This window comes from Pan paniscus, chromosome 8, assembly GCF_029289425.2.
Source record: "Pan paniscus chromosome 8, NHGRI_mPanPan1-v2.0_pri, whole genome shotgun sequence".
Lineage (NCBI taxonomy): Eukaryota > Metazoa > Chordata > Mammalia > Primates > Hominidae > Pan > Pan paniscus.
The window spans coordinates 38,938,823-38,960,249 of NC_073257.2; the positions used below are offsets into that span (position 1 = coordinate 38,938,823).

The 21,427-nt window shown below is 42.2% G+C and overlaps 1 protein-coding gene across 1 annotated transcript in view; it reads left to right on the forward strand.

Annotated features, from left to right (window-relative positions):
• GAD2 (glutamate decarboxylase 2) overlaps window positions 1-21,427 on the forward strand; it is an 87,318-nt gene that overhangs the window by 24,256 nt on the left and 41,635 nt on the right. The window contains exon 8 of the mRNA XM_014346394.5: window positions 6,108-6,187. Within this exon, the coding sequence (XP_014201880.2) occupies window positions 6,108-6,187 (80 nt within the window). The remainder of the gene's footprint in view (window positions 1-6,107; window positions 6,188-21,427) is intronic.

The following is a 21,427-nucleotide window of genomic DNA, read 5'->3' on the forward strand; positions in this document are numbered from 1 at the left end:
GAAAATGAACTGCAAGTGCAAAGACTCAGAAGCGAGAACAAGTTTAGCAAGCTCACAGAAGACCAGGAAAGCTAACATACCAGGTAGACAGAGTGAGGGGAACAAAGACAGAAGATGAGGTAGGGGAGGTCGCCAGCCACTGAGGACTGTCTTAATAATCTGTGTCCTCCAAGCCCAGCAGAGGCTTGTCCCTGAAACCCTGTGATCTGTTAGGCAGTCAAATCTCAGTCTCAGTTAAATATTTGGATGAAATCAGCAATGGCTTGAAATAATTGATACGGCTTTCCAGATGTCTTGTCCCAATTCTAATAGAGGAGGAGAAACCGGCATGCCAAGATTCTAAACTAGTTTGTCTCAGAGCTTTCTACCACTCACCTTACTCTCCCACCATCTCTAAAGAGATTAGATTTACTGTCCCCATTAAAGAGTGAAGGAGCTCATGCTGCACCCTCCAGTCTAGGGCTAGGAGGGATGGGCGCTGCCCTCTCCAGCCTGATACGCTCCTTCTCGCTCACTCTTAGCTGAATGTTCTCATCCCACTCAAACCTAGAAAGCCTGCTTATTTTTTTAATTACAAATATTTTATAATTATAAAATCCTTTATTTATTTGTGCATGTTTTAAGGATAAGCTGAATCATGTAACCTGTGTCTGGTTTACCTACATATGTTTTTTTAATAGAGAAATTACTCTTCCTTGGGAGGCTGAGGTGGGCAAATCACTTGAGGTCAGGAGTTCGAGACCAGCCTGGCCAACACAGCAAAAACCCATCTGTATTAAAAATATGAAAATTAGCCAGGCATGGTGGCAGGTGCCTGTAATCCCAGCTACTCGGGAGGCTGAGCCAGGGGAATCACTTAAACCCAAGAGGCGGAGGTTGCAGTGAGCTAAGATCGAGCCACTGCACTCCAGCCTGGGCAACAGAGTGAGACTCCATCACAAAAAAAAAAAAAAATGTGGATGGGTGCAGTGGCTCACACCTGTAATCCCAGCACTTTGGGAGGCCGAGGCGGGGTGGGCGGATCATGAGGTCAGGAGATCGAGACCATCCTGGCTAACACGGTGAAACCCCATCTCTACTAAAAATACAAAAACAAAAAATTAGGCGTGGTGGCAGGCGCCTCTAGTCCCAGCTACTCCGGAGGCTGAGGCAGGAGAATGGCGTGAATCCGAGAGGTGGAGCTTGCAGTGAGCCGAGATCGTGCCACTGCACTCCAGCCTGGGCGACAGAGTGAGACTCCATCTCAAAAAAGAAAAAAAAAAAAAAGAGAGAGAGAGAGAAATTATTCTTCCATCAATCTTTACTTTTTCATTTAGTAGAAAATAAAAATTATTTGGGCTTTAATATCTATTGTCCTCAAATAGAAATATGATTTAATCCTAAATAAGCACTAGATTCTATTATCAAGGCTCTACTGTAATTTTTCCCAAATCCAGGGAGGGGACGAGGGTATTCTCATTAGCTCATTCCCCAGCCATTTTATTAATGAACAACTGATCATTACAAGAGTCTTGATTATTTTGCGACAAATTTGAATTCTTGTAGCTTCCAATTTTTGTTCAGAATTTTGTCTTCTGAAGCCATTGAAGAGTGAAGGAACTCATGCCACACCCTCCAGTCTAGGGCCAGGTGGAGTGGGATGCTGTCCTCTCCAGCCTGATGTGCTCCAGAGCAGCCTATCCCCCGATCCCAGGCTTGGCACAGCCCTTCACCTGAAGGCCACCCATGTCACATATCCTTAATGCCCTCTGCTCATTTCTTTTTTTTTTTTTTTTTTAGAACTGAGGTGTCTTTTATTTCAAAAACGGCTCTGAGTTTTCTAACAAAACTTTCCCCAACACGTTACCTTTTTCTCCAAGTTTCCTCTGTACGTGTATGCACGTGCATGAGTGTGCACACACATGTATTTTTAGGTGGAAGTACAAAAAATTGAAGTGTATTGAGGTATTTTGGAAAACTCTATAAATAGCTTCCTTGCATTGAGGGGAAGAGGGCCTTTTGGCCCTTTGATGATAATAGGTTGTTATCTTCTGAGGTGTAGTTTGCGTCCTCACTCCTCTGGGTGGTCTGCTAGTATGTGCTGCTGACAGATGTAGTTGCCCAACTCAGCATTCTTTGCTAAAACATCTCCCCTCAATTCTTGTTGGCCTTGCAGATACTGTTGAATCACTGGTTCCATTTTTTTTTTTTTTTTTGAGACAGAGTCTCACTCTGTTGCCCAGGCTGGAGTGCAGTGGTGTGATCTTGGCTCACTGCAAGCCAAGCTCCGCCTCCCAGGTTCATGCCATTCTCCTGCCTCAGCCTCCGGAGTAGCTGGGACTACAGGCACCCGCCACCATGCCTGGCTATTTTTTTTGTATTTTTAGTAGAGACAGGGTTTCACCGTGTTAGCCAGGATGGTCTCGATCTCCTGACCTCGTGATCCGCCTGCCTCAGCCTCCCAAAGTGCTGGGATTACAGGCGTGAGCCACCGCGCCCGGCCACTGGTTCAATTTTTATATTTGTTTCCAGAGAACCCTCTAGGTTCTCTCTAAACACCTGCTTTCCAGCCTTCTCAGCATCCAGGTGGTTGTTCTTCAGGCACTGTTTTCCTCTGGTTCATCAACAAGTAGTTCCATTCAAAGTGGTGCTAAGGAATAAAAATGACTGTCCACATGTGGTCTCGCCGGCCCAGAGAGACATGCCATTTAAGCTATCTTCACTGTTTCTCCCTCATTAGGTAGATGCTTTTTCCTCTCAAGTTTTCTTCCTCTCCATGGATTCCTTTCTATTTGTGAATAACGTTAAGCTATTTCTCTGCTCCCTTTCCTCAAAATATACACAGACTCGATGTTTGCTACCTAATTTTCTTTTTCATGCCTCATCTCACCTTTGTTCCCTGTCTTTAAGCTTTCTATTTGGGCATGTGTTTTTCTTTAAATCTGTAGCATTTGGTACCGTGATCAATTATCCTGGGTAATTGCTCCTCATTTAAGAACCCCTATTCTTTCTCATTAAAGACTAGACAAGAATACCTCCTCCGATTGACCAGGTGCACCAGATCTCTTACTTATCCCCAGTTCGCCTTTTTGCAGTTTAGTGCTTAAGAGCTCATTCACAGAGGGGCGTAATTTGAGTGGCTTGCATTTACTTAGTTGGGGCAGCTGGCTGTTCTCTTCCCTCCTGGCTGTAAGAGACTTAGCTTGCCTCTGAGCTCCTTCTCTTCGGGGTCGCCCAGGGCTCTGCCAAATGCACAAAAAAGAACCCCCCCCTTTTTTTTGGTGGGGGAGGTCATGCACCTTTACAAACCTTGATCTAATTAAGCTTTCTCCTCTAGTTCCCAGGTATCACGGTAATGACTGTCCACTTTGTCATTCTTAGGTTGTAAAATGAGGCTAATGGCCCTTTCTCATTGCTTCTAGCTGCACTGAGCTTGTCAAACTCCACAGCTCCAGGTCTCCTTGATTGGTCATCATTATTTGCTGCTGTTAAATGTGATTTCTTCTTAGTGATTAGACATACCCCCTAAAAATATATGTGTTAAGAGTTCCTGTGCTGTGTGTTTGAGAATTCAGAAGAGTACAAAAGTGGGCATTCAAAGAGAGAGGACCCTCTTAGGATCCCTAACTTAAAATTCCAGTCAGCAGCCCTTTGGAGATGTAAATTGAGGAAGCAGCTCTTCTTTTGGACAGCTTAATGATGTGTAGTTAATAGTAAGAGGCTGATGGGCAGATGCAGTACAGCTGGGCTTAGGTTAGCCTTTCTCAGCTCTCCAAATGGCACGGTGATTACAACCATTGAGACACACAATCCTACCCGGAATCAATAACCAAAGGCACAAAGACTTTGGCGGTGGCTTGGCAGCGTGGCCTGTTCTGTACACGCAGACAAGTCATTCTGCCCCAGCCAGTAATTGATGCCTCTTTTTTAAAGCCTGACTCAGGCTTGGCAGTTGCCTGTGCAACAAATAGCCCCTCCAGCAACTGGAATAAAGAGTGCTAGATTTAGGGTCACTTGTCCTCTTACCTGAGTTTACTGAGTTTCACTGAACCTGGGAGAAACTGAGTGTAACTTCTTGGTAACATATAAGCCTGGGAGCCATACAATACATAGCTGCTGGAGCTGGTTGATGTATTGTTAAGCCTTGTATGTAAAATTGGCTTTGAGTTCCTGTGTGTCGGGTTATTGGATCCATTTACAATTTCCAGCATCTTTCCAGCTTCCCTCAAAAATCCCAACAAGAACAAAAACTAAATAAACGACTCTATTCAAAATGGGCAAAGAACTTGAATAGACATTTCTCCAGAGAAGATGCACAAATGGCCACTAAGCACAAGATGTTCAACATCACTGATCGTTAGGGAAATGCAAATCCGAAGCATAATGAGTTGCCATCTCTCATTCATTAGGATGACTATTATCGAAAACAGAAAATTATGGTTGTTGGTGGGGATGTGGAGAAATTGGAAACCTCGTCCACTGAGAGTGGGAATGTAAAATGGTACCGCCATGGTGGAGCACTGTATGGATGTTCCTCCAAAAGTTAAAAATAGAAGTGCTGTATGATCTAGTAATTCCACTTCTAGGTATCTACTCAAAGCAATTGAAAGCAGAGTCTTGAAGAGGCAGTTGTACCCCCATATGTCACAGTAGCATTATTCGCAATAGCCAAAAGGTAGAAGCAACCTGTTTGTATAAATGGATGAATAGCTAAACAAAATATGGTATGTACATGTAATAGAATGTCATTCAGCCTTAAAAAGGAAGGAAATTCTCACACATGCTACAACATGGATGAACCTTGAGGACATTATACTAAGTTAAACCAGTCACAAAAAGTCAAATACTGTATGTTCCACTTATGTGAGGTACTTAGAGTAGTTAAATTCAAAGACAGAAAATGGAATGGTGGTTTTCAGGGGTTGGGGGTGGGGAGAATGAGGAGTTGTTTAATGGGCACGGAATTTTAGTTTTCAAGATGCAAAGAGTTCTGAAGATGGATGGAGGTGATGGTTTGCACAACACTGTGAATATATTTGAAGCCACTGAAATGTACACTTAAAAATGGTTAATAAGGCTGGGCGCAGTGGCTCATGCCTGTAATCCCAGCACTTTGGGAGGTTGCGGCAGGTGGATCACCTGAGGTCAGGAGTTTGAGACCAGCCTGGCCAACATGGTGAAACCCTGTCTCTACTAAAAATACCAAAAACTAGCTAGGCATGGTGGTGGGCACCTGTAATCCCAGCTACTTGGGAGGCTGAGGCAGGAGAATCACTGGAACCCAGGAGGCAGGGGTTGCAGTGAGCTGAGATTGCGCCATTGCATGCCAGCCTGGGCAACAAGAGCAAAACTCTGTCTCAAAAAAAAAAAAAAAGAAAGAAAAAAGTTAATAATGCACAGTGGTGCCTGTTGGGGCTGGGGTTGGGGGTGTGGGGGGAGGGAGAGCATTAGGAAAAATAGCTAATGCATGCTGGGCTTAATACCTAGGTGATGGGTTGATAGGTGCAGCAAACCACCATGGCACACGTTTACCTGTGTAACAAACCTGCACATCCCGCATGTACCCTGGAACTTAAAATAAAAATAAAAATAAAAATAAATAAAAACGGTTAAGATGGCATTTAAGTTATGTTGTTTTACCACAATTTTTTTTTTTTTTTTGAGACGGAGTTTCACTCTTGTCTCCCAAGTTGGAGTGCAATGGCGCAATCTTGGTTCACTACAACCTCCGCCTCCTGAGTTCAAGCGATTCTCCTGCCTCAACCTCCTGAGTAGCTGGAATTATAGGCGCCCGCCACCACATCCGGCTAATTTTTTTTTTTTTGTATTTTCAATAGAGACTGGGTTTCACTATGTTGGCCAGGCTGGTCTCAAACTCCTGACCTTGTGATCTGCCTGCTTCGGCCTCCCAAAGTGCTGGGATTACAGGCATGAGCCACCACGCCCAGCTGTTTCACCACAGTTTTTAAAAAAGCACAAGTAAAGGATGCCATCTTCTCTCAGCAGCCCAGGCTTTGGAGGAACAGACTAGAAATGAAAGGAAAAAAGGAAAACAGAAAACAAACAGCCAGTGGAATGGATCTTGTCTTTATATGGAACTAATTGCAAATATATTTTTTTTTTTACAGAGTCATTTTTCTCTCAAGAAGGGAGCTGCAGCCTTAGGGATTGGAACAGACAGTGTGATTCTGATTAAATGTGATGAGAGGTGAGCACGCATCGGCAACTCTTGTTGGTTAGCAATTTGCAAATTCCACACAAGTAGTGCCTTTTGGTCTGAAAATAGGAGAGGACCATGGGGCAGCAAGTCCACCTCCCTCCCAGCCTCTGCAGCCTTCGTTTCTTTTTAACATGGGCTCCTGCTTCTGTTGCTCAGATGTGGTTCCTTGATGCCATGGAGCCTTCCACAGCCCTTGCCTGAATCAAAACCTTTGTTAAATCCATCAAAATATTCTACACCAAGAAAGTGCAGAAAGACTTTCATCACCTGGGCACGTTAGCAACAGCAGGCACTTTAAGCACTGATTTATGGAGGTGTCATCACTTTGGGCACCACAGATAGTGTAAGCTTGATGGGGTGATTATAGGAGGGGACGTAGTATAGGGAGCAGGAAGTAAATAAAGCACCAGCAACTCAACAACTGGAACCAGAGGACTCAGGGGAAATCCCTGTCTTAATTGACACCTGAACTTCACAGGGACTCTGGGATTCAGTGCGGTGCTTTGTGGGAGAGATTTTAGAATGTCCACGTAAAGTATCACTGGCCTGTAGGCCTGAAGCCTACTAAAAATTAGATTCAGTCTCTGAAGTTTCATTAAGAATTTTCATTAAATTTAAAGGAAGCCACTCAATTGGCCATTTATTTATTTATTTGTATTTATTAGTCAGATGTGTACTGATTGCCCACCATGTCACTAGGCTCTAGAAAAGCACCATACGTTGATCCCGGTTCCCTGCCAGGATGTGAGCTAGGTGGGAAGAGGCAGTGTCGTCAGAAGGAGATAGTTACAGGGTGGAACTGCATGGCCTGAAGTACACATTTGAACTTTGAGAAGACCTAGAAAGCTTCATGCAACAGGCAGGAATTGAGCTGGATTTTTAAAATTAGGAGTGAGTTGGACAACTGGAGGGAAAGGCAAGGGCAGTTACAGAAGATTGAATACCAGCAGCAAAGCTGTTACAGGAAAGGGGTCCTGATCCACATCCCAAGAGAGGATTCTTAGATCTCGCGCAAGAAGGAATTCAGGGTGAGTCCATGGAGTGAAATGAAAGCAAGTTTATTAGGAAACTGAAGGAATAAAAGAATGGCTACTTCATAGACAGAGCAGCCTGGAGGCTGCTGGTTGCCCATTTTTATAGTTATTTCTTGATTATATGCTTAACAAGGGGTGGATTATTCATGCCTCCCCTTTTTAGACCATATAGAGTAACTTCCTGACATTACCATGGCATTTGTAACTGTCATGGTGCTGGTGAGAGTGTAGCAGTGAGGAGGATGACCAGAAGTCACTCTCGTGGCCATCTTGGTTTTGGTGGGTTTTGGCAAGGTCTTTATGACCTGTATCTTGTGCTGACCTCCTATCTCATCTTGTGACTTAGAATGCTTTAACCATCTGGGAATGCAGTCCAATAGGTCTCAGCCTCATTTTCCCCAGTTCCTATTCAAGATGGAGTTACTCATATTCACATGCCTCTGACAAAGCCACAGAAGGAGGAATGAGCACCTCACGGGGTCCAGAAGCCAAGCCTTAGCAGAGGCATGGGGGAGGGGCAGCCATGGCAAATACGGTGGCTCACGTGGAATTCAGAAAGCTCTAAAAATCCGGCTGGGGGCAGTGGCTCACGTCTGTAATCCCAGCACTTTGGGAGGCCGAGGCGGGTGGATAACCTGAGGTCAGGAGTTCAAGACCAGCCTGGCCAACATGGTGAAACCCTGTCTCTACTAAAAATACAAAAATTAGCCGGGGGTGGTGATGTGCGCCTGTGGTCCCAGCTACTCAGGAGGCTGACACAGGAGAATCGCTTGAACCCAGTAGGCAGAGGTTGCAGTGAGCCGAGATCATGCCACTGCACTCCAGCCTGGGCAACAAAGCAAGACTCCATCTCAAAAAAAAAAAAAAAAAGGAAAAGAAAAAAAAAAAAAGCTCTAAAAATAAGCCATGTTTACCTCTGTTAGCGAACCAAACTGAGGTTCACTCGCCAGCAGCAGTGAGGCCAAACATCCACACAGAGGTTTGCAGCAGGAGAAAGGAGGACATTTATTTGCAGGGCACCAAGCAAGGTGAATTGAGCAGCTCATGCTTAAGACTCAGCCTCCCCAATGGCTTGCAGGTAGGGGTTTTTAAAGGCAGGGATAATTTCAGGAAAGCAGAAGTTACAGGCAAATTGCAAATCAATACATGGTGGTTACACATCAGTTTGGCCCGAAAGGGTGGGATATCTTGAAGCAGAACTTATAGGACATAGGCGAATTCAAAGGTTTTCTGATTTGCAGTGGGTTAAGGAAGAGCAGCTTTGCTTAAAATTTTGAGGTCAGCAGAAAAGAATGCTAGCTCTGGCCCTGGGGTGTGCCTCCCTCCAGGCCCTTCAGGAAGAAATTTAGAGCAAAGAAAGGTGGTCAGAGTTCAGACCTCAGTTTCCCCTCATCTGAGGTTTACGTACCAGCCAATCCATTTGGTGGGAGTCCTGGAGTCCTGGTTTGTGAAAAACAGCCCAAGGATGTATGTTAAGATGTTACCTTTAGTTTCTACAGGGAATCAAATATCCTGTGGTTCTAACTTCCTCAGAAGCTGATCGTTTACTTCTCAGGTCTTGCTAGTGCCTGGAATTTTCCTTGAAGGAACTCATTTCCCTTTATTTTCACACTTAGAAGTATTGCCTGAAGACCACTAAAAGGGCTCCCTGCCCCACTCAGCTCTGGGTGATGAGGTTAAAGAAGCTTACCACTTTCTTGTTTACACCTTTTTATATTGCCTGATTTTGTTTGATTGCTGGCAGAGAACATAGCTTTGCAATCAGAAAAAAAAATGGTGTTATTTTTTCTTTTGGGGCAAGGAGAGCTAAAGTTAGAATTTAAGCTGGATAGGTCTGGAAACAAGGTAACTGGAAATAATTTTCATTAAAGAACATGAGTGAAGCCACCCTTCAGGAGGCAAGATAGGCGAGAGGATCTCCAGTCAGGAAGGCCAGTAGGAGGCCCTAGCAATTAGACAGGCATTAAGGATAAAAGGATGGGCGTGAGGCAAACACATTTTGGAAAAGAAATTGCCTCTTTTATTGGCGGGGGAGGGGATGGAGTCTCGCTCTGTTGCCCAGGCTGGAGTGCAGTGGTGCTGTCTCGGCTCACTGCAACCTCTGCCTTCCGGGTTCAAGCGATTCTTGCGCCTCAGCCTCCCTAGTAGCTGGGACTACAGGCACACGCAACACGCCTGGCTAGTTTTTGTATTTTTAGTAGAGACGGGGTTTCATCATATTGGTCAGGCTGGTCTTGAACTCCTGACCTGAGATGATCCGCCCGCCTCGGCCTCTCAAAGTGCTGGGAGCTGCCTCATATTTTTAAGGCTACCAGTGTTCCTCACTAGCCGGTACTTAAGAACTGAGATTTGAAGAGAAAACTGGCGTTTAAAAATGTGAAGAATAAATGTTTAGATGACTTTAAAACTTTCTTAATCTGTAGTTGATCTGTTATGGGTGAGGAGCCTGGAGTTGAGGGAAGAATCACCTAGAGGGCCGTGGCCCGCTGGCCTAGGCAGTCTTCCTTGCTAGCCTTGGTAGCTGGCGTTCTCCAGTGAACCCCAGGGGGCTGAGAGGTGACTGGCAGAGCAGTAGGGGCTCTTGACTCTACTCTTCAAAGCATCGGCATCACTGCTTCTACTCCTGTGAAAACCAGGTGTGACCGCAGAAGTGGTCTTGGATGAGTCCACCAGGCCAGCTAGGCGGGTCATCATGGGAACAAGGGGCCTGCCTGAGGACATCTGCCCATCTAAAGGCAACACTCTGCTCACAAGAGAAGTTCAGACCTAGAAGAAGGAAGATCAAGAAGGGAAAACAGAGGAGTGGTGGGGAAAGGGACCATGGACAGGGCTGCCAGGACAGAGGCAGGAGGGGTTTGCCATGCACCACCAGGAGGGCGGAGAAGGAGGCAGGAGGGGGATGCTGGAGAGCCGGCGGGACCTACGATCAGTGACTGGCCAGGGGGCCTCAAATGTGAAAGTCAAAGATATTTATTTCAACAATTTTTTTTTTTTTTTTTAAGACATGAGGTCTTGCTCTTTACCCAGGCTGGAGTGCAGTAGCTCATTCCAGCCTGGAATTCCTAGGCTCAAGCAATTCTCCCCTCTCAGCCTCCTTAGTAGATGGGACTACAGGCCCACACTATGACACCCAGCTCATTTTTGTTTAGAGATGGAGTCTCACTACGTTGACCAAGATGGTCTTGAACTCCTAGCCTCAAACAATCCTCTCATCTCACTCTCCCAAGTAGCTGGGATGAGTCATCACACCCAGCTTATTTCAACAATTTTAGAAGTCATTAGAACAACTGAAATACAATACTAAAAAGTATGCTTTTTTCAGAAAATGGCTCACTCTCTAGTACCCCTGTCTACTCACATACACCCCTTGGGAGAGACAGAGGGAAATGGGCCACTGGGCAGCTAGGGCTCGGGGCTTTCTCCCTTTCTGCTCATAAGCTTTGTGGGATGAGGGAAGAAGGAGGGGTCAGGAGAGGCAGGAGTAAGAAAGAAGGAAGTGGGAAAGAGCAAACAGGGTAAGAAATAAAAGGTGGGAAAAAATAAGGCCTAGGAGAAAAAAGTTTGTGACGGAAAATACAAAGTAAAGCAAGGAGGAGAGATGGTGAGGGCAATGTGAGTGGAAGCCAGAAACACAGTGAGAGCTTTAGAAGGGATAAATGACCATATTTACCATTTAAAAAGCAATATATGCTTACTTTTTTTAAAAAAAAGAAAATAACAGAGAAAAATCATAGTTCCACTGTACAAAGATCATCGCTAATACCACATTGGTGTCTAAACCTTTGAAGCTCTTTTTCTAAGCACAGAAATTCGTTGGTTTTTTTTTACTTTTTTTTTTTTTTTTGACACAGAGTCTTGCTCTGTCGCCCAGGCTGGAGTACAGTGGCGCGGTCTCAGCTCACTGCAAGCTCCGCTTCCTGGATTCACGCCATTCTCCTGCCTCAGCCTCCCAAGTAGCTGGGACTACAGGCGTCCGCCACCATGCCCGGCATTTTTTTTTGCTTTTTTTTTTTTTTTTTTGTATTTTTTAGTAGAGATGGGGTTTCACTGTTAGCCAGGATGGTCTTGATCTCCTGATCTCGTGATCCACCCACCTCGGCCTCCCAAAGTGCTAGGATTACAGGTGTGCACCACCATGCCCAGCCTCATCTTTCTTTTTCTAATTAGACATGATAACATGAGTATTTTTCCACATGATTACAAACACAAACACACTTAACTGTATAACATTTTAGATGTGAATATGTCAGAAAGCATTACGGTACATTTAGAGAGCTGGCTTTGGAGCTGAATTATTTAAATTCCAATCTCAGCTCCAGCACTAGCCTGGGCAAATGCCTCAGTTTCTTTATCTGAAAAAACAAAAAAGTAATGGTGCCTGCTTCATAGGATTGTTATGAAGATTCAATGTGTTGACAAATGTAAAATGCTGAAAACAATCCGACAATGGGATAAGTCCAAAATATGAGTCCCCTGCTATACATTTTTCTATTTCTTGTGTTAACTGTTACGAATAACCTTTGTATCCTTCAGTGAACGTCCTTATGCATCCATAGCTTCTCCATTTAGGACAATTTCTTTCTATTCTTACTAATTGAAATGATATGAATGTTTTTAAGGAAATGGATGCATCAGATTAACCTTGCAAAAGATTTCATCAATTTGTTCTCCTAGCAGCATTGTATGAGAGTATGTTGGAAAAAAATTTTAACTGTGCTATTAGCTACATGGCGTCTTTGACTCTATATTGATAATTCACATCATCTGTATGACATGAGTTTAAGACTGAGAGCCTGGCCCTAATGGTTTAAGTGACATTGAAGTGTTTGGGTTCAGAAGCCAAGGAGAAAGGTGTGGACAATCATTTGTAGCCACCATTGGGGTCAGAATCAATTAAAACACTCTTGGCAGCCATTTTATTAGCACGTCCTTGTAAAAATCAGATGTACAGTTCAGAACACCATGTAAGGCTGACAAGGTGAGAGTCTTCGTGCTTGTTTCCCGTAATGCACTTTGTAAAGTTCATTCAGCCTTCCCAAAACACAAGCCTGGACCTGCCCTCTATGGCTTTCATTTCTTGTAGTTACCCGTTCCTCCCACACATTAGTCTATCAGTGGCTGGGTGATAGGTTTTATTACGTTCTGCAGACAGTTGAAGGTTCACAACTGAGAAGAAATGTCCCAGTGAAAGAGAATAGTCTGTGTCTTTCTAACAATAAGCCCAATGCTGCATGTGGAGGAAGATCCTGCGAGGTACATTTTTTTTTCTTTTTTTTTTTTTTTTGAGACAAGGTCTCACTCTGTCACCCAGGCTGGAATGCAGTGGCACAATCTCAGCTCACTGCAACCTCTGCCTCCCAGGTTCAAGAGAGTCTCCTACCTCAGCCTCCCAAGTAGCTGGAATTACAGGTGTGTGCCACCATGCCCAGCTAATTTTTGTATTTTTAGTAGAGACAGGATCTCATCATGTCACCATGTTGGCCAGGCTGGTCTTGAACTCCTGACCTCAGGTGATCTGCCCGCCTCGACCTCCCAAAACATTAGTTAGATTATCACAAGAAGCACACAACCTAGATCCCTCACATCCACAGTTCACAGCAGGGTTCCTGCTCCTATGAGAATCTAGTGCCACTGCTGATCTGACAGGAGGCGGGGCTCAGGCGGGAATGCTGGCTCAGGGCTCACCTCCTGCTGTGTGACCGGTTCCTAACAGGTCACCATTAGTACTGGTCCGTGGCCCGGGGAATGGGGACCCCTGTTGTAAACCATGGATGTGAGAGAGAACCTGGCTTGTTCAAGGAACTGAAAAGAAGAGAGGACTTGGTCAGAATGTCCTTGTCATGTGGGCCTTATGAGCCATGTTAAGCCGTTTGGACTTCTGATTAAAAGACATGGGACATCACTGAAGGGTTTTGAGCAGGGGAACAACAGCATATTTTTGTGTTAGAAAGATTATTTTAAATGCAGAGTGGGCGGGATGAGAGACTGGAAGTTGGTGGATGTTGTAGTCATATGAATGGGAGATGATGAATAGCGGGCCGACCAGATGCAGAGCAAGGGACAGGGAGTTCTGGAATGAACAGGAAGTGTTGGCTGATTGGTGTGCAGGTTGAGACAGGAGGCAAGGATGAATGCCAGGCTTCTGGCTTGCCAGCTAAGTCCAGGCGTTGCTATTCTCTGAGATAAAGGACCCTGTCTGAGGTGAACCATTCAGATTTGGAGATACTGAGTTTGACGAGGTTATGAGACACCCAAGTGAGAGTGTCTGGTAGGCAGGTGGAAGTATGGGCCTGGAGCTCAGGAGGTACACTAGGGAGGCCGTGCAGAAGGCGGCCTGGGAAAGAACTCTCAGGAGCATCCACACTTCAGGGACAGGCAGAGTAAGAGCAGCCTACAAAGGAGATTGAGGAGGAGCAGCCAGAGTTGTCAGAGAATCAGAAACCGGGGCCACGAGGGCCATGAGAGTGTTTCCAGAGAAAGGAGTGGTCAGCTGAATCAAATGCTACAACAGGTGAAATGAGGGCCAACAACTGCCCATCAGCATGACTTCTAAGGAGGCGGCTGATGAGTTTGGCAAGGGCAGTTTCAGTGGAGGGGTGAGGGCAGAAGGCAATTTGCAGTGGGTTGGTGTGAGGTGAGTGGTAGATGAGAAAAGGGAGAACTAATACAGGCAAGGTCCAGGAGGTGGAGCCGTGAAGGGGAGGAGGCAGGGCTGAAGCTGGAGGGGAGCTTTGAATCCAGGGTGGCTTTTGGCTTTGTTGTTTAAAGGAGAGGGGCTTACTGACCATTTCGCTATGAGGCGGAGGACCCACTAGAGAGGAAATGTGAATTATGGAAGGAAAGAAAGAAAGAAGGAAGGAAGAAAGGAAGGGAGGGAGGAAGGAAGGAAAAGGGGAGGGGAGGGGGAAGGGGAAGGAAAGAAGGAAGCAAGGAAGGAAGGAATGAAGAAAGGAAGGAAGGAAGGAAATAAAAAATCGCGAAGGTTTAATTTTCGTTGTTGAGTTTCCTAGTCTTTTGACTAAAATTGTGTAGGATCTTTCCCTGAGAAGCTCACACAAACTCTGAAATTATTTCAAATCCTAAAATTGGAAGGAAACAGAGAGGAGAAAGCAACGGGAGAGTGATGTGTGATGGCAGGTGCAAGGAGGACTGGGGAGGGATGGGGAGGAAGGAGGGGAGGGGCCAGCCTGGGCTTAGCCTATGTTGACAAGCTGCTAATGACTTTCAAATCAGACACCCTTAGAGTTGGAAAGGTGCTCAGACCTTAGCTCATCCAACTTTTTTTTACATTGTATTATTAAAATAATTTCAAATTTAAAGGAAAATTGCAGGAATAGTAAAAAGAATGCTCATATACCTTACACTCAGATTCACCAGTTATAAACAGTCTGACACATTTGCTTTCTCTTTCTCTCAATATATGCTGTATATAAAATCCAATATTACATATTGAGTGTAATATTGTATATATTAATTATATTATATATGTATGTATATATGCATATTATATATATATATAGAGAGAGAACCATTTGCAAGCTCCTTGCAGACATCACGCTGTTTTACCCCTTAATATCTCAATGTATGTTTCCTAAAAACAAGGATATTCACTTACACAATCACAGGCCAATTATGAAAATCAGGAAATGTGACATAGATAGAATACTATTATTAAATGTACATACCTTATTCATTTCTTCAGTTGTCCCAATAGTATCCATTATAGCTATTTTTCCCAGTCTGGGATCACACGTGGCATTTAGTTGTCATGTCTCTTTGGTCCCCTTTAATCTGCAATGTTTCCTCTGCCTTCCTTTGTCTCTCATGACATTGATGTTTTTTATGAGTAGAGACCATTTAGTTTGCAGGTGATTTGGATTCATCTGGTGTTTTCCCATGATTAGATTCAAGTGATGCATTTGGCTCAGGACTTTCAGGAGGTGAAGTTTGGCTTTCTTGAGTGCATCTCATCTGGAGGTTGGTCTCATTATCAGTAATATCAACTTTGATTTTTTGGTGAAGGCAGTGTCTGCCAGGTCACTCCGCTATGAAATGACTATTTTCTCCTTTGCAGTTAATAAGTATCTTGCAGGGGATGCTTTGTGTCAGCATAAATACCCCGTTGCTTCTGAAATGTTCACCCACTAGTTTAGCATCTACTGATGATTTTTCCCTGAATTATTGTTGTGATGGTTGCAGAACAGTAATTTTCTAACTCCGTCATTCCTTCTGTATTTATTAGTCCTTTCATTCCACTGTAGGGAAGAGATTTTGTCTTTTTGTTCTCTCTCTTGCTCTCTCTCATTTATTATCAGTATGGACTCAAAAGTATTTTTAGAAATTAATATGCTCGGCTGGGTGCGGTGGCTCATGTCTGTAATGCAGCAGTTTGGGAGGCTGAGGCAGGCATATCACCTGAGGTCAGGAGTTCAAGACCAGCCTAACCAACGTGGTGAAACCCCATCTCTACCAAAAATACAAAAATTAGCCGGGCATGGTGGTGGGCACCTGTAATCCCAGCTACTTGGGAGGCTGAGGCAGGAAAATCACTTGAACCCGGGAGGCAGAGGTTGCAGTGAGCCGAGACTGCACCACTGCACTCCAGCCTGGGAGACAGAGCCAGATTCCGTCTCAAGAAAAAACAAATTAATATGCTCTAGCACCTTCTTCCACTCATTCTCCCTGCTCTCTTCCATTCACCTCTTTCTCCTCCCCTCAGGGTACCCCTGCCATTATCTAAATTACTCATAATTTGTTGTAAAACCTTACAGAAAATAAATCTGACCAAGACGCATGATACCTAGTGGCATAGGACTACAAGAGTCATTGGCTTTCCTAGCTCCCATGTAACACAAGAAATCTGTTAGCCATTTTGATTAATACTTTTATACCTACTACTAGTAGGTATTAGCTACTAGTACATTTATATACATTTTAGCCTTTCTTTTAAACGTATCACTCCAGCTTTATAAATTACAGTTAGACTACACTTCCCTGTGCTTTTTAGTACCACACTTTATCATAGAATTGATTTAAACAATTGAAAGTATAAATAACCTGGGGTCATTATATTCTTTTGTTAAATTAGCTGAATTGTAACCAGTGCCTGAGGGGTCGTTAGGGATGCTAATTAACTCTTTCGGGTCCTTGGGAAGCTGTTCAGCGCATTGTAGTGGGATAGACTTCACAGAGACACCGAATCAATTATTCCTGAGCAGGGCTGTGGGAAGCCCTCTGAGTGGCATATTTCCTGTGGGTGTAGATGCAGAGAACTCAGGGATGCTAGTCCTGTGTGTACTTCATTCTGCCCTATCTCAGGAAGGACTATAATAACAGCTGACACTGATTGAGAGTTTATGACGTGCCAGGCACAGCTCTAGCCACTTTACAAAATTGACCTAATTAATTCATTTAATTAGAGACAAAATAGTATATTCTTTCACATTTATCTGGTGCTAACATAATTTACAAACAACAGTTTTAAACAGTATGACAACTTTTCTATTATAGCCCCTCACAGGGGATATGTCTAACATCACATGGCTTGTAAGTGAAGAGTCAGGGTGTGGACTCAGAAGAGAACCCTTAGTGTTCACTAGTTTAAACAGAGCTCCTTTTTTTATTGTGATAAAATACACATAACATAAAATTTCCGATCTGAGCCATTTTTAAGTGTGCATTTCAGTGGTGTGAAATACACATATTGTTGTGCAACCATCATCAATATTCATCTCCAGAACTCTTCTCACGTTGCAAAATTGAAATTCCGTGTTCATTTAACACTAACTCCCTACCACCCCCTCCCCACTATCCCCAGGAAACGCCCACTCCACTGTCTCTACGAATTTTACTACTACGGGTACCTCACTCACATGAATGGAATCATACAGGATTCGACTTTTTGTAACTTGTCTATTTCACAATGTCCTCAAGGTTCATCCATGTTGTAGCATGTGTTAGAATTTCCTTCCTTTTTAAGGCTGAATAATATTCCATCGTATGTGTAGATCACATTTTGTTTATCCGTTCATCCATTTATGCGTACTTACTTGGGTTGCTTCCACCAATTTTTTTTTTCTCTGAGACAGAGTCTCACTCTGTCACCAAGGCTGGAGTGCAATGGCACAATCTTGGCTTACTGCAACTTCTGCCTTCCAGGTTCAAGCGAATTTCCTGCCTCAGCCTCCCAAGTACTTAGCTGGGACTACAGGTGCACGCCACCATGCCTAGCTAATTTTTGTATTTTTAGTAGAGACAGGGTTTCACCATATTGGTCAGGCTGGTCTCAAACCCCTGACCTCAGGTGATCCACCCACCTCAGCCTCCCAAAGTGCTGGGATTACAGGCGTGAGCCACTGTGCCCAGCCTTACTTCCACCATTGACTAATAGGAATAACGCTGCAATGAATATGGGCTGAAAAATTACATCTTCAAGACTCTGCTTTCAATTATTTTGGAGTAGATACCTAACAGTTGAATTGCTGGATCACATGGTAATTCTATCTTTAATTTTTTGAGGAACCATCATACTTTTTCCTCAACTGTTTATCATTTTACATTCCTGCCAGCAGTGCACAGGGTTCCAATTTCTCCACATCCTCACCACCACTTGTTATTTTTTGGGTTTTTGGTTCGTTTGCTTGTTTTTCATAGCAGCCTCCTTATGGGTATGCAGTGGTATTTCATTGTAGTTTTCATTTGCATTTCCCTGATGATTAGTGGTGTTGAGGATTTTTTTTTCATGTGCTTAGTGGACATTTGTATACTTTTTATGGAGAAATGCTTACTCAGGTCTTTTGGATTGGTTTTGTTATTGTTGTTGTTGAGTTTTAGGACTTCTTTATTCTAGATATTAATCCTTTATCAGATATATAATTTGCAAATATTTTCTCCCATTCTGTGAGTTTCCTTCTTACTCTGTTGATAGTATCTTTTGTTGTACAAGTTTTTAATGCTCATGAAGTCAAATTTTTCTATTTTTTTCTTTTGTTGCCTGAACCTTTGATATGATGTCCAAGAAATCATTGCCAAATCCAATGTTATGAATGTTTTGTCCTATGTTTTCTTCTAAGAGTTTTATAGTTTTAGTTCTTACATTTAGATCTCTGATGTATTTTGAGTTAATTTGTATTTTGTTGTATAAGAGATGGCTGCTTTTTAAAAATAAGAATGACAACATAATTCTCCTATTCCGGAAGCCACACATATTCATTGTAGAAAAATAAGCAAATAAAAGAACCTAGATATAATCTGTCATAATATTTGATGGCATGTGGTTTAAAATATATTTACATATATTTTAACATAAAAGACATATAAGTATTTACTTAACATAAAAGACACTATAAGTATTTGCTGATTAGAAATTTGTTTTTTACATAGCAAATATTATGGACGACTTGCATGCCTTAGAAATTCTTCAATACAATTCTCATTCACTATTTAATAATCCACTGTTTAGAATTTATATTACTTAACAAATCTGTTGTTAAACATTAAGTTGCTTTAAACTTTTACTATTAAAAAAATGCTATTATAAACATTATTGCGGGTAAATATTTGCACATATCCTTGTATTATTTTCTTAAAATAACTTCCGGCTGGGTACATGGCTCACCCCTGTAATCCCAGCACTTTGGAGGGCTGAGGTGGGCAGATCACCTGAGGTCAGGAGTTCGAGACCAGCCTGACCAACATGGTGAAACCCCATCTCTACTAAAAATAAAAAATTAGCTGGGTGTGATGGTGCGTGGCTGTATTCCCAGCTACTCGGGAGGCTGAGGCAGGAGAATCACTTGAACCCCAGAGGCAAAGGTTGCAGTGAGCCAAGATTGAGCCACTGCACTCCAGCGTGGGCGCCAGAGCAAGATTCCATCTCAAGAAAACAAAAAAACTTTCCAGACGTAGAATTTCTGAGCCCAGGACTGTGTCTATGCTGAGTTATGATACTTGCTGTCGTGTTGCCTTCAGAAAAGACTCAGCCAGTTTACACTTCCCTAGTACTATAAAGGGGTGCCTACCCACTATGTCCTCACTCAGGCTAGGAATTAAAACCTTAAGTGATGTGTGTCAATCTGATGGATGGAGCTTTTTTATTATTCATGTTTTCATTTACAGTTTGATAATTAGCAAAGCTGAGTATTTATTTTATTTTTGTAGGTCATAGTTGGTGTATATATTTATGGGGTACATGAGATGTTTTGACAGACACAGGCATGCAGCGTGAAGTAAGCACATCATGGAGAATAGGGTATCCATCCCCTCAAGCATTTATCCTTGCAAAGTTGAGTATTTTATACTTATCAGTTATTTATAGTTCAAAAAGAAAAAGAAAACAAAACTCTCTTTTGTCATGTATGTTGCAAATGTTTTCTAAAATGTATCACCTGCTTTTTTATTTCATCTGTTGTATCTTTTAAAACATTTCAATTTTTGGTAGTCAGAGTGATCATCAATTACTTATTTTTTACCTTTAGTGTCTTTAGAAAATGTTTTCCATTCTTAGAACATGTTAATATTCATTTGTTTTCCCCTAGAAATTTTGTGTTATTATTTAAGTAGTTGACTTAACTGAAATGTATTTTGGTCTATGGTGTTTGGGAAGTATGTAATATTTTCTTCTTCCTTCCCTCCTTCTTTCCTTGTAAAATGCCTTTGTAAAATGAGTTTGGAAGTATTTCTTCATTTTCAACTACATGGAAGAAGTTGAGAAGGATTATTATTAATCCTTCGTTAAATGTGTGATAGAACTATCCAGGTGAAGCTATTAGGTCCTGGGCTTTTCTTTGATGGGAGATTTTTGTTTTCTGATTCAATTCCCTTATTCATTATTGGTCAGTTAGAATTTTCTATCTCTTTAAGAAGAATGTTCTTGTCCCAAGTTTAATGGAAATGTATTTAGGCTTTTGCATTTAGATACGATGTTGACTCTTGGTTTGAAGTAGATGTTTTTATCGTGTTAAGAAAGTGTCTTCTTCATTTACCAAGAATTCTTTTGTTTCTTCTCTTCTCTTCCCACCCTCTTCTCTTCCTCCTTCTCCTCATCCACTTCCTTCTCTTCTGGAATGGATGTTGACTTTCATAAAATGACTTTTAGACATCAATTGAGATTGACACTGAGATAATTTTCTAACCTTGATCTATTGATAAGATGAGTTGTGCTAAAAGGATTTCCTAGTAGTACACACCTTTGCATTCTTGCAACAAATCCTACTTGATGCAATGCTAATCTTGAATTTCCTTCAGGATTATAATTTCTAATATTATATTTAGGATTATTATAGCTACATTTGTAAAATGTATCTATAGGTTTCTCTGGGCTATCTCTGACACGTTTTGCTTTCAGAATTATCTAGCTTCAGAAAATTCATTCTGCAGCTTTCCATTGTCTTCTCTATAAGAGTTTAAAGAGCATTATATGTTATTAGTAAACTTGCTAAAATTTACTATCTGGGCCTGGCATTTTGAGGTGGGGGCAGATTTTTGGTAACTTTTCTCCCACTTATTTCTTGGTTATTAGTTTTTTTTTTTTTTTCAGTTTTTCTATATGTTATTGAATCAATTCTTGTAATTTACCTTTCCCAGGGAAAAATTATTTATTTTCTCAAAAACTTTAAGATTATTATAAAGCTTTACATAGAATGCTTTAAAATATTAAAATATCTTTATTCATAACATCTCTTTCATTTCAAATGTTACGTTTTCTCTCTTTTATTTATTGGACTAATCAGATATTTGTGTATCTGTTGATATTTTCAATGTCCCATCTTTTGAATTTATTAAGTTTACGTTTTATTTAGTTTTCTAATTCACTAAAAAAAAAATTCCTTGTTTCTGCTTACACTGTTGTTTCCCTAGCTTTTTTGGATTAATTAATTTAGTTCTTTTTATTCTCTGTTATTTAATTTCAGAAGCACTCAGAGCTATACATTTTCCTCTGAGAATGATTTAGGATGCTTCTCATGTTTTTTTTTATTCTCATGTCAATTTTTAATGTTCTGTAACTGCCATCTTGATTTCCTCTTGGACTCCAAAGTTATTTATTTAGAGTAGCCAAGCATGTTTTCTTACATGATAACTTGAACCTTTTATCATAATCCTTTTTTTTTTTCCTCTCTACAGATACATTTAGGGAAGAGGGACGGTAGTTTGGGGAGAAGGAGGAGTAATGTGAGGTGGTCAGCACACCTTCTTG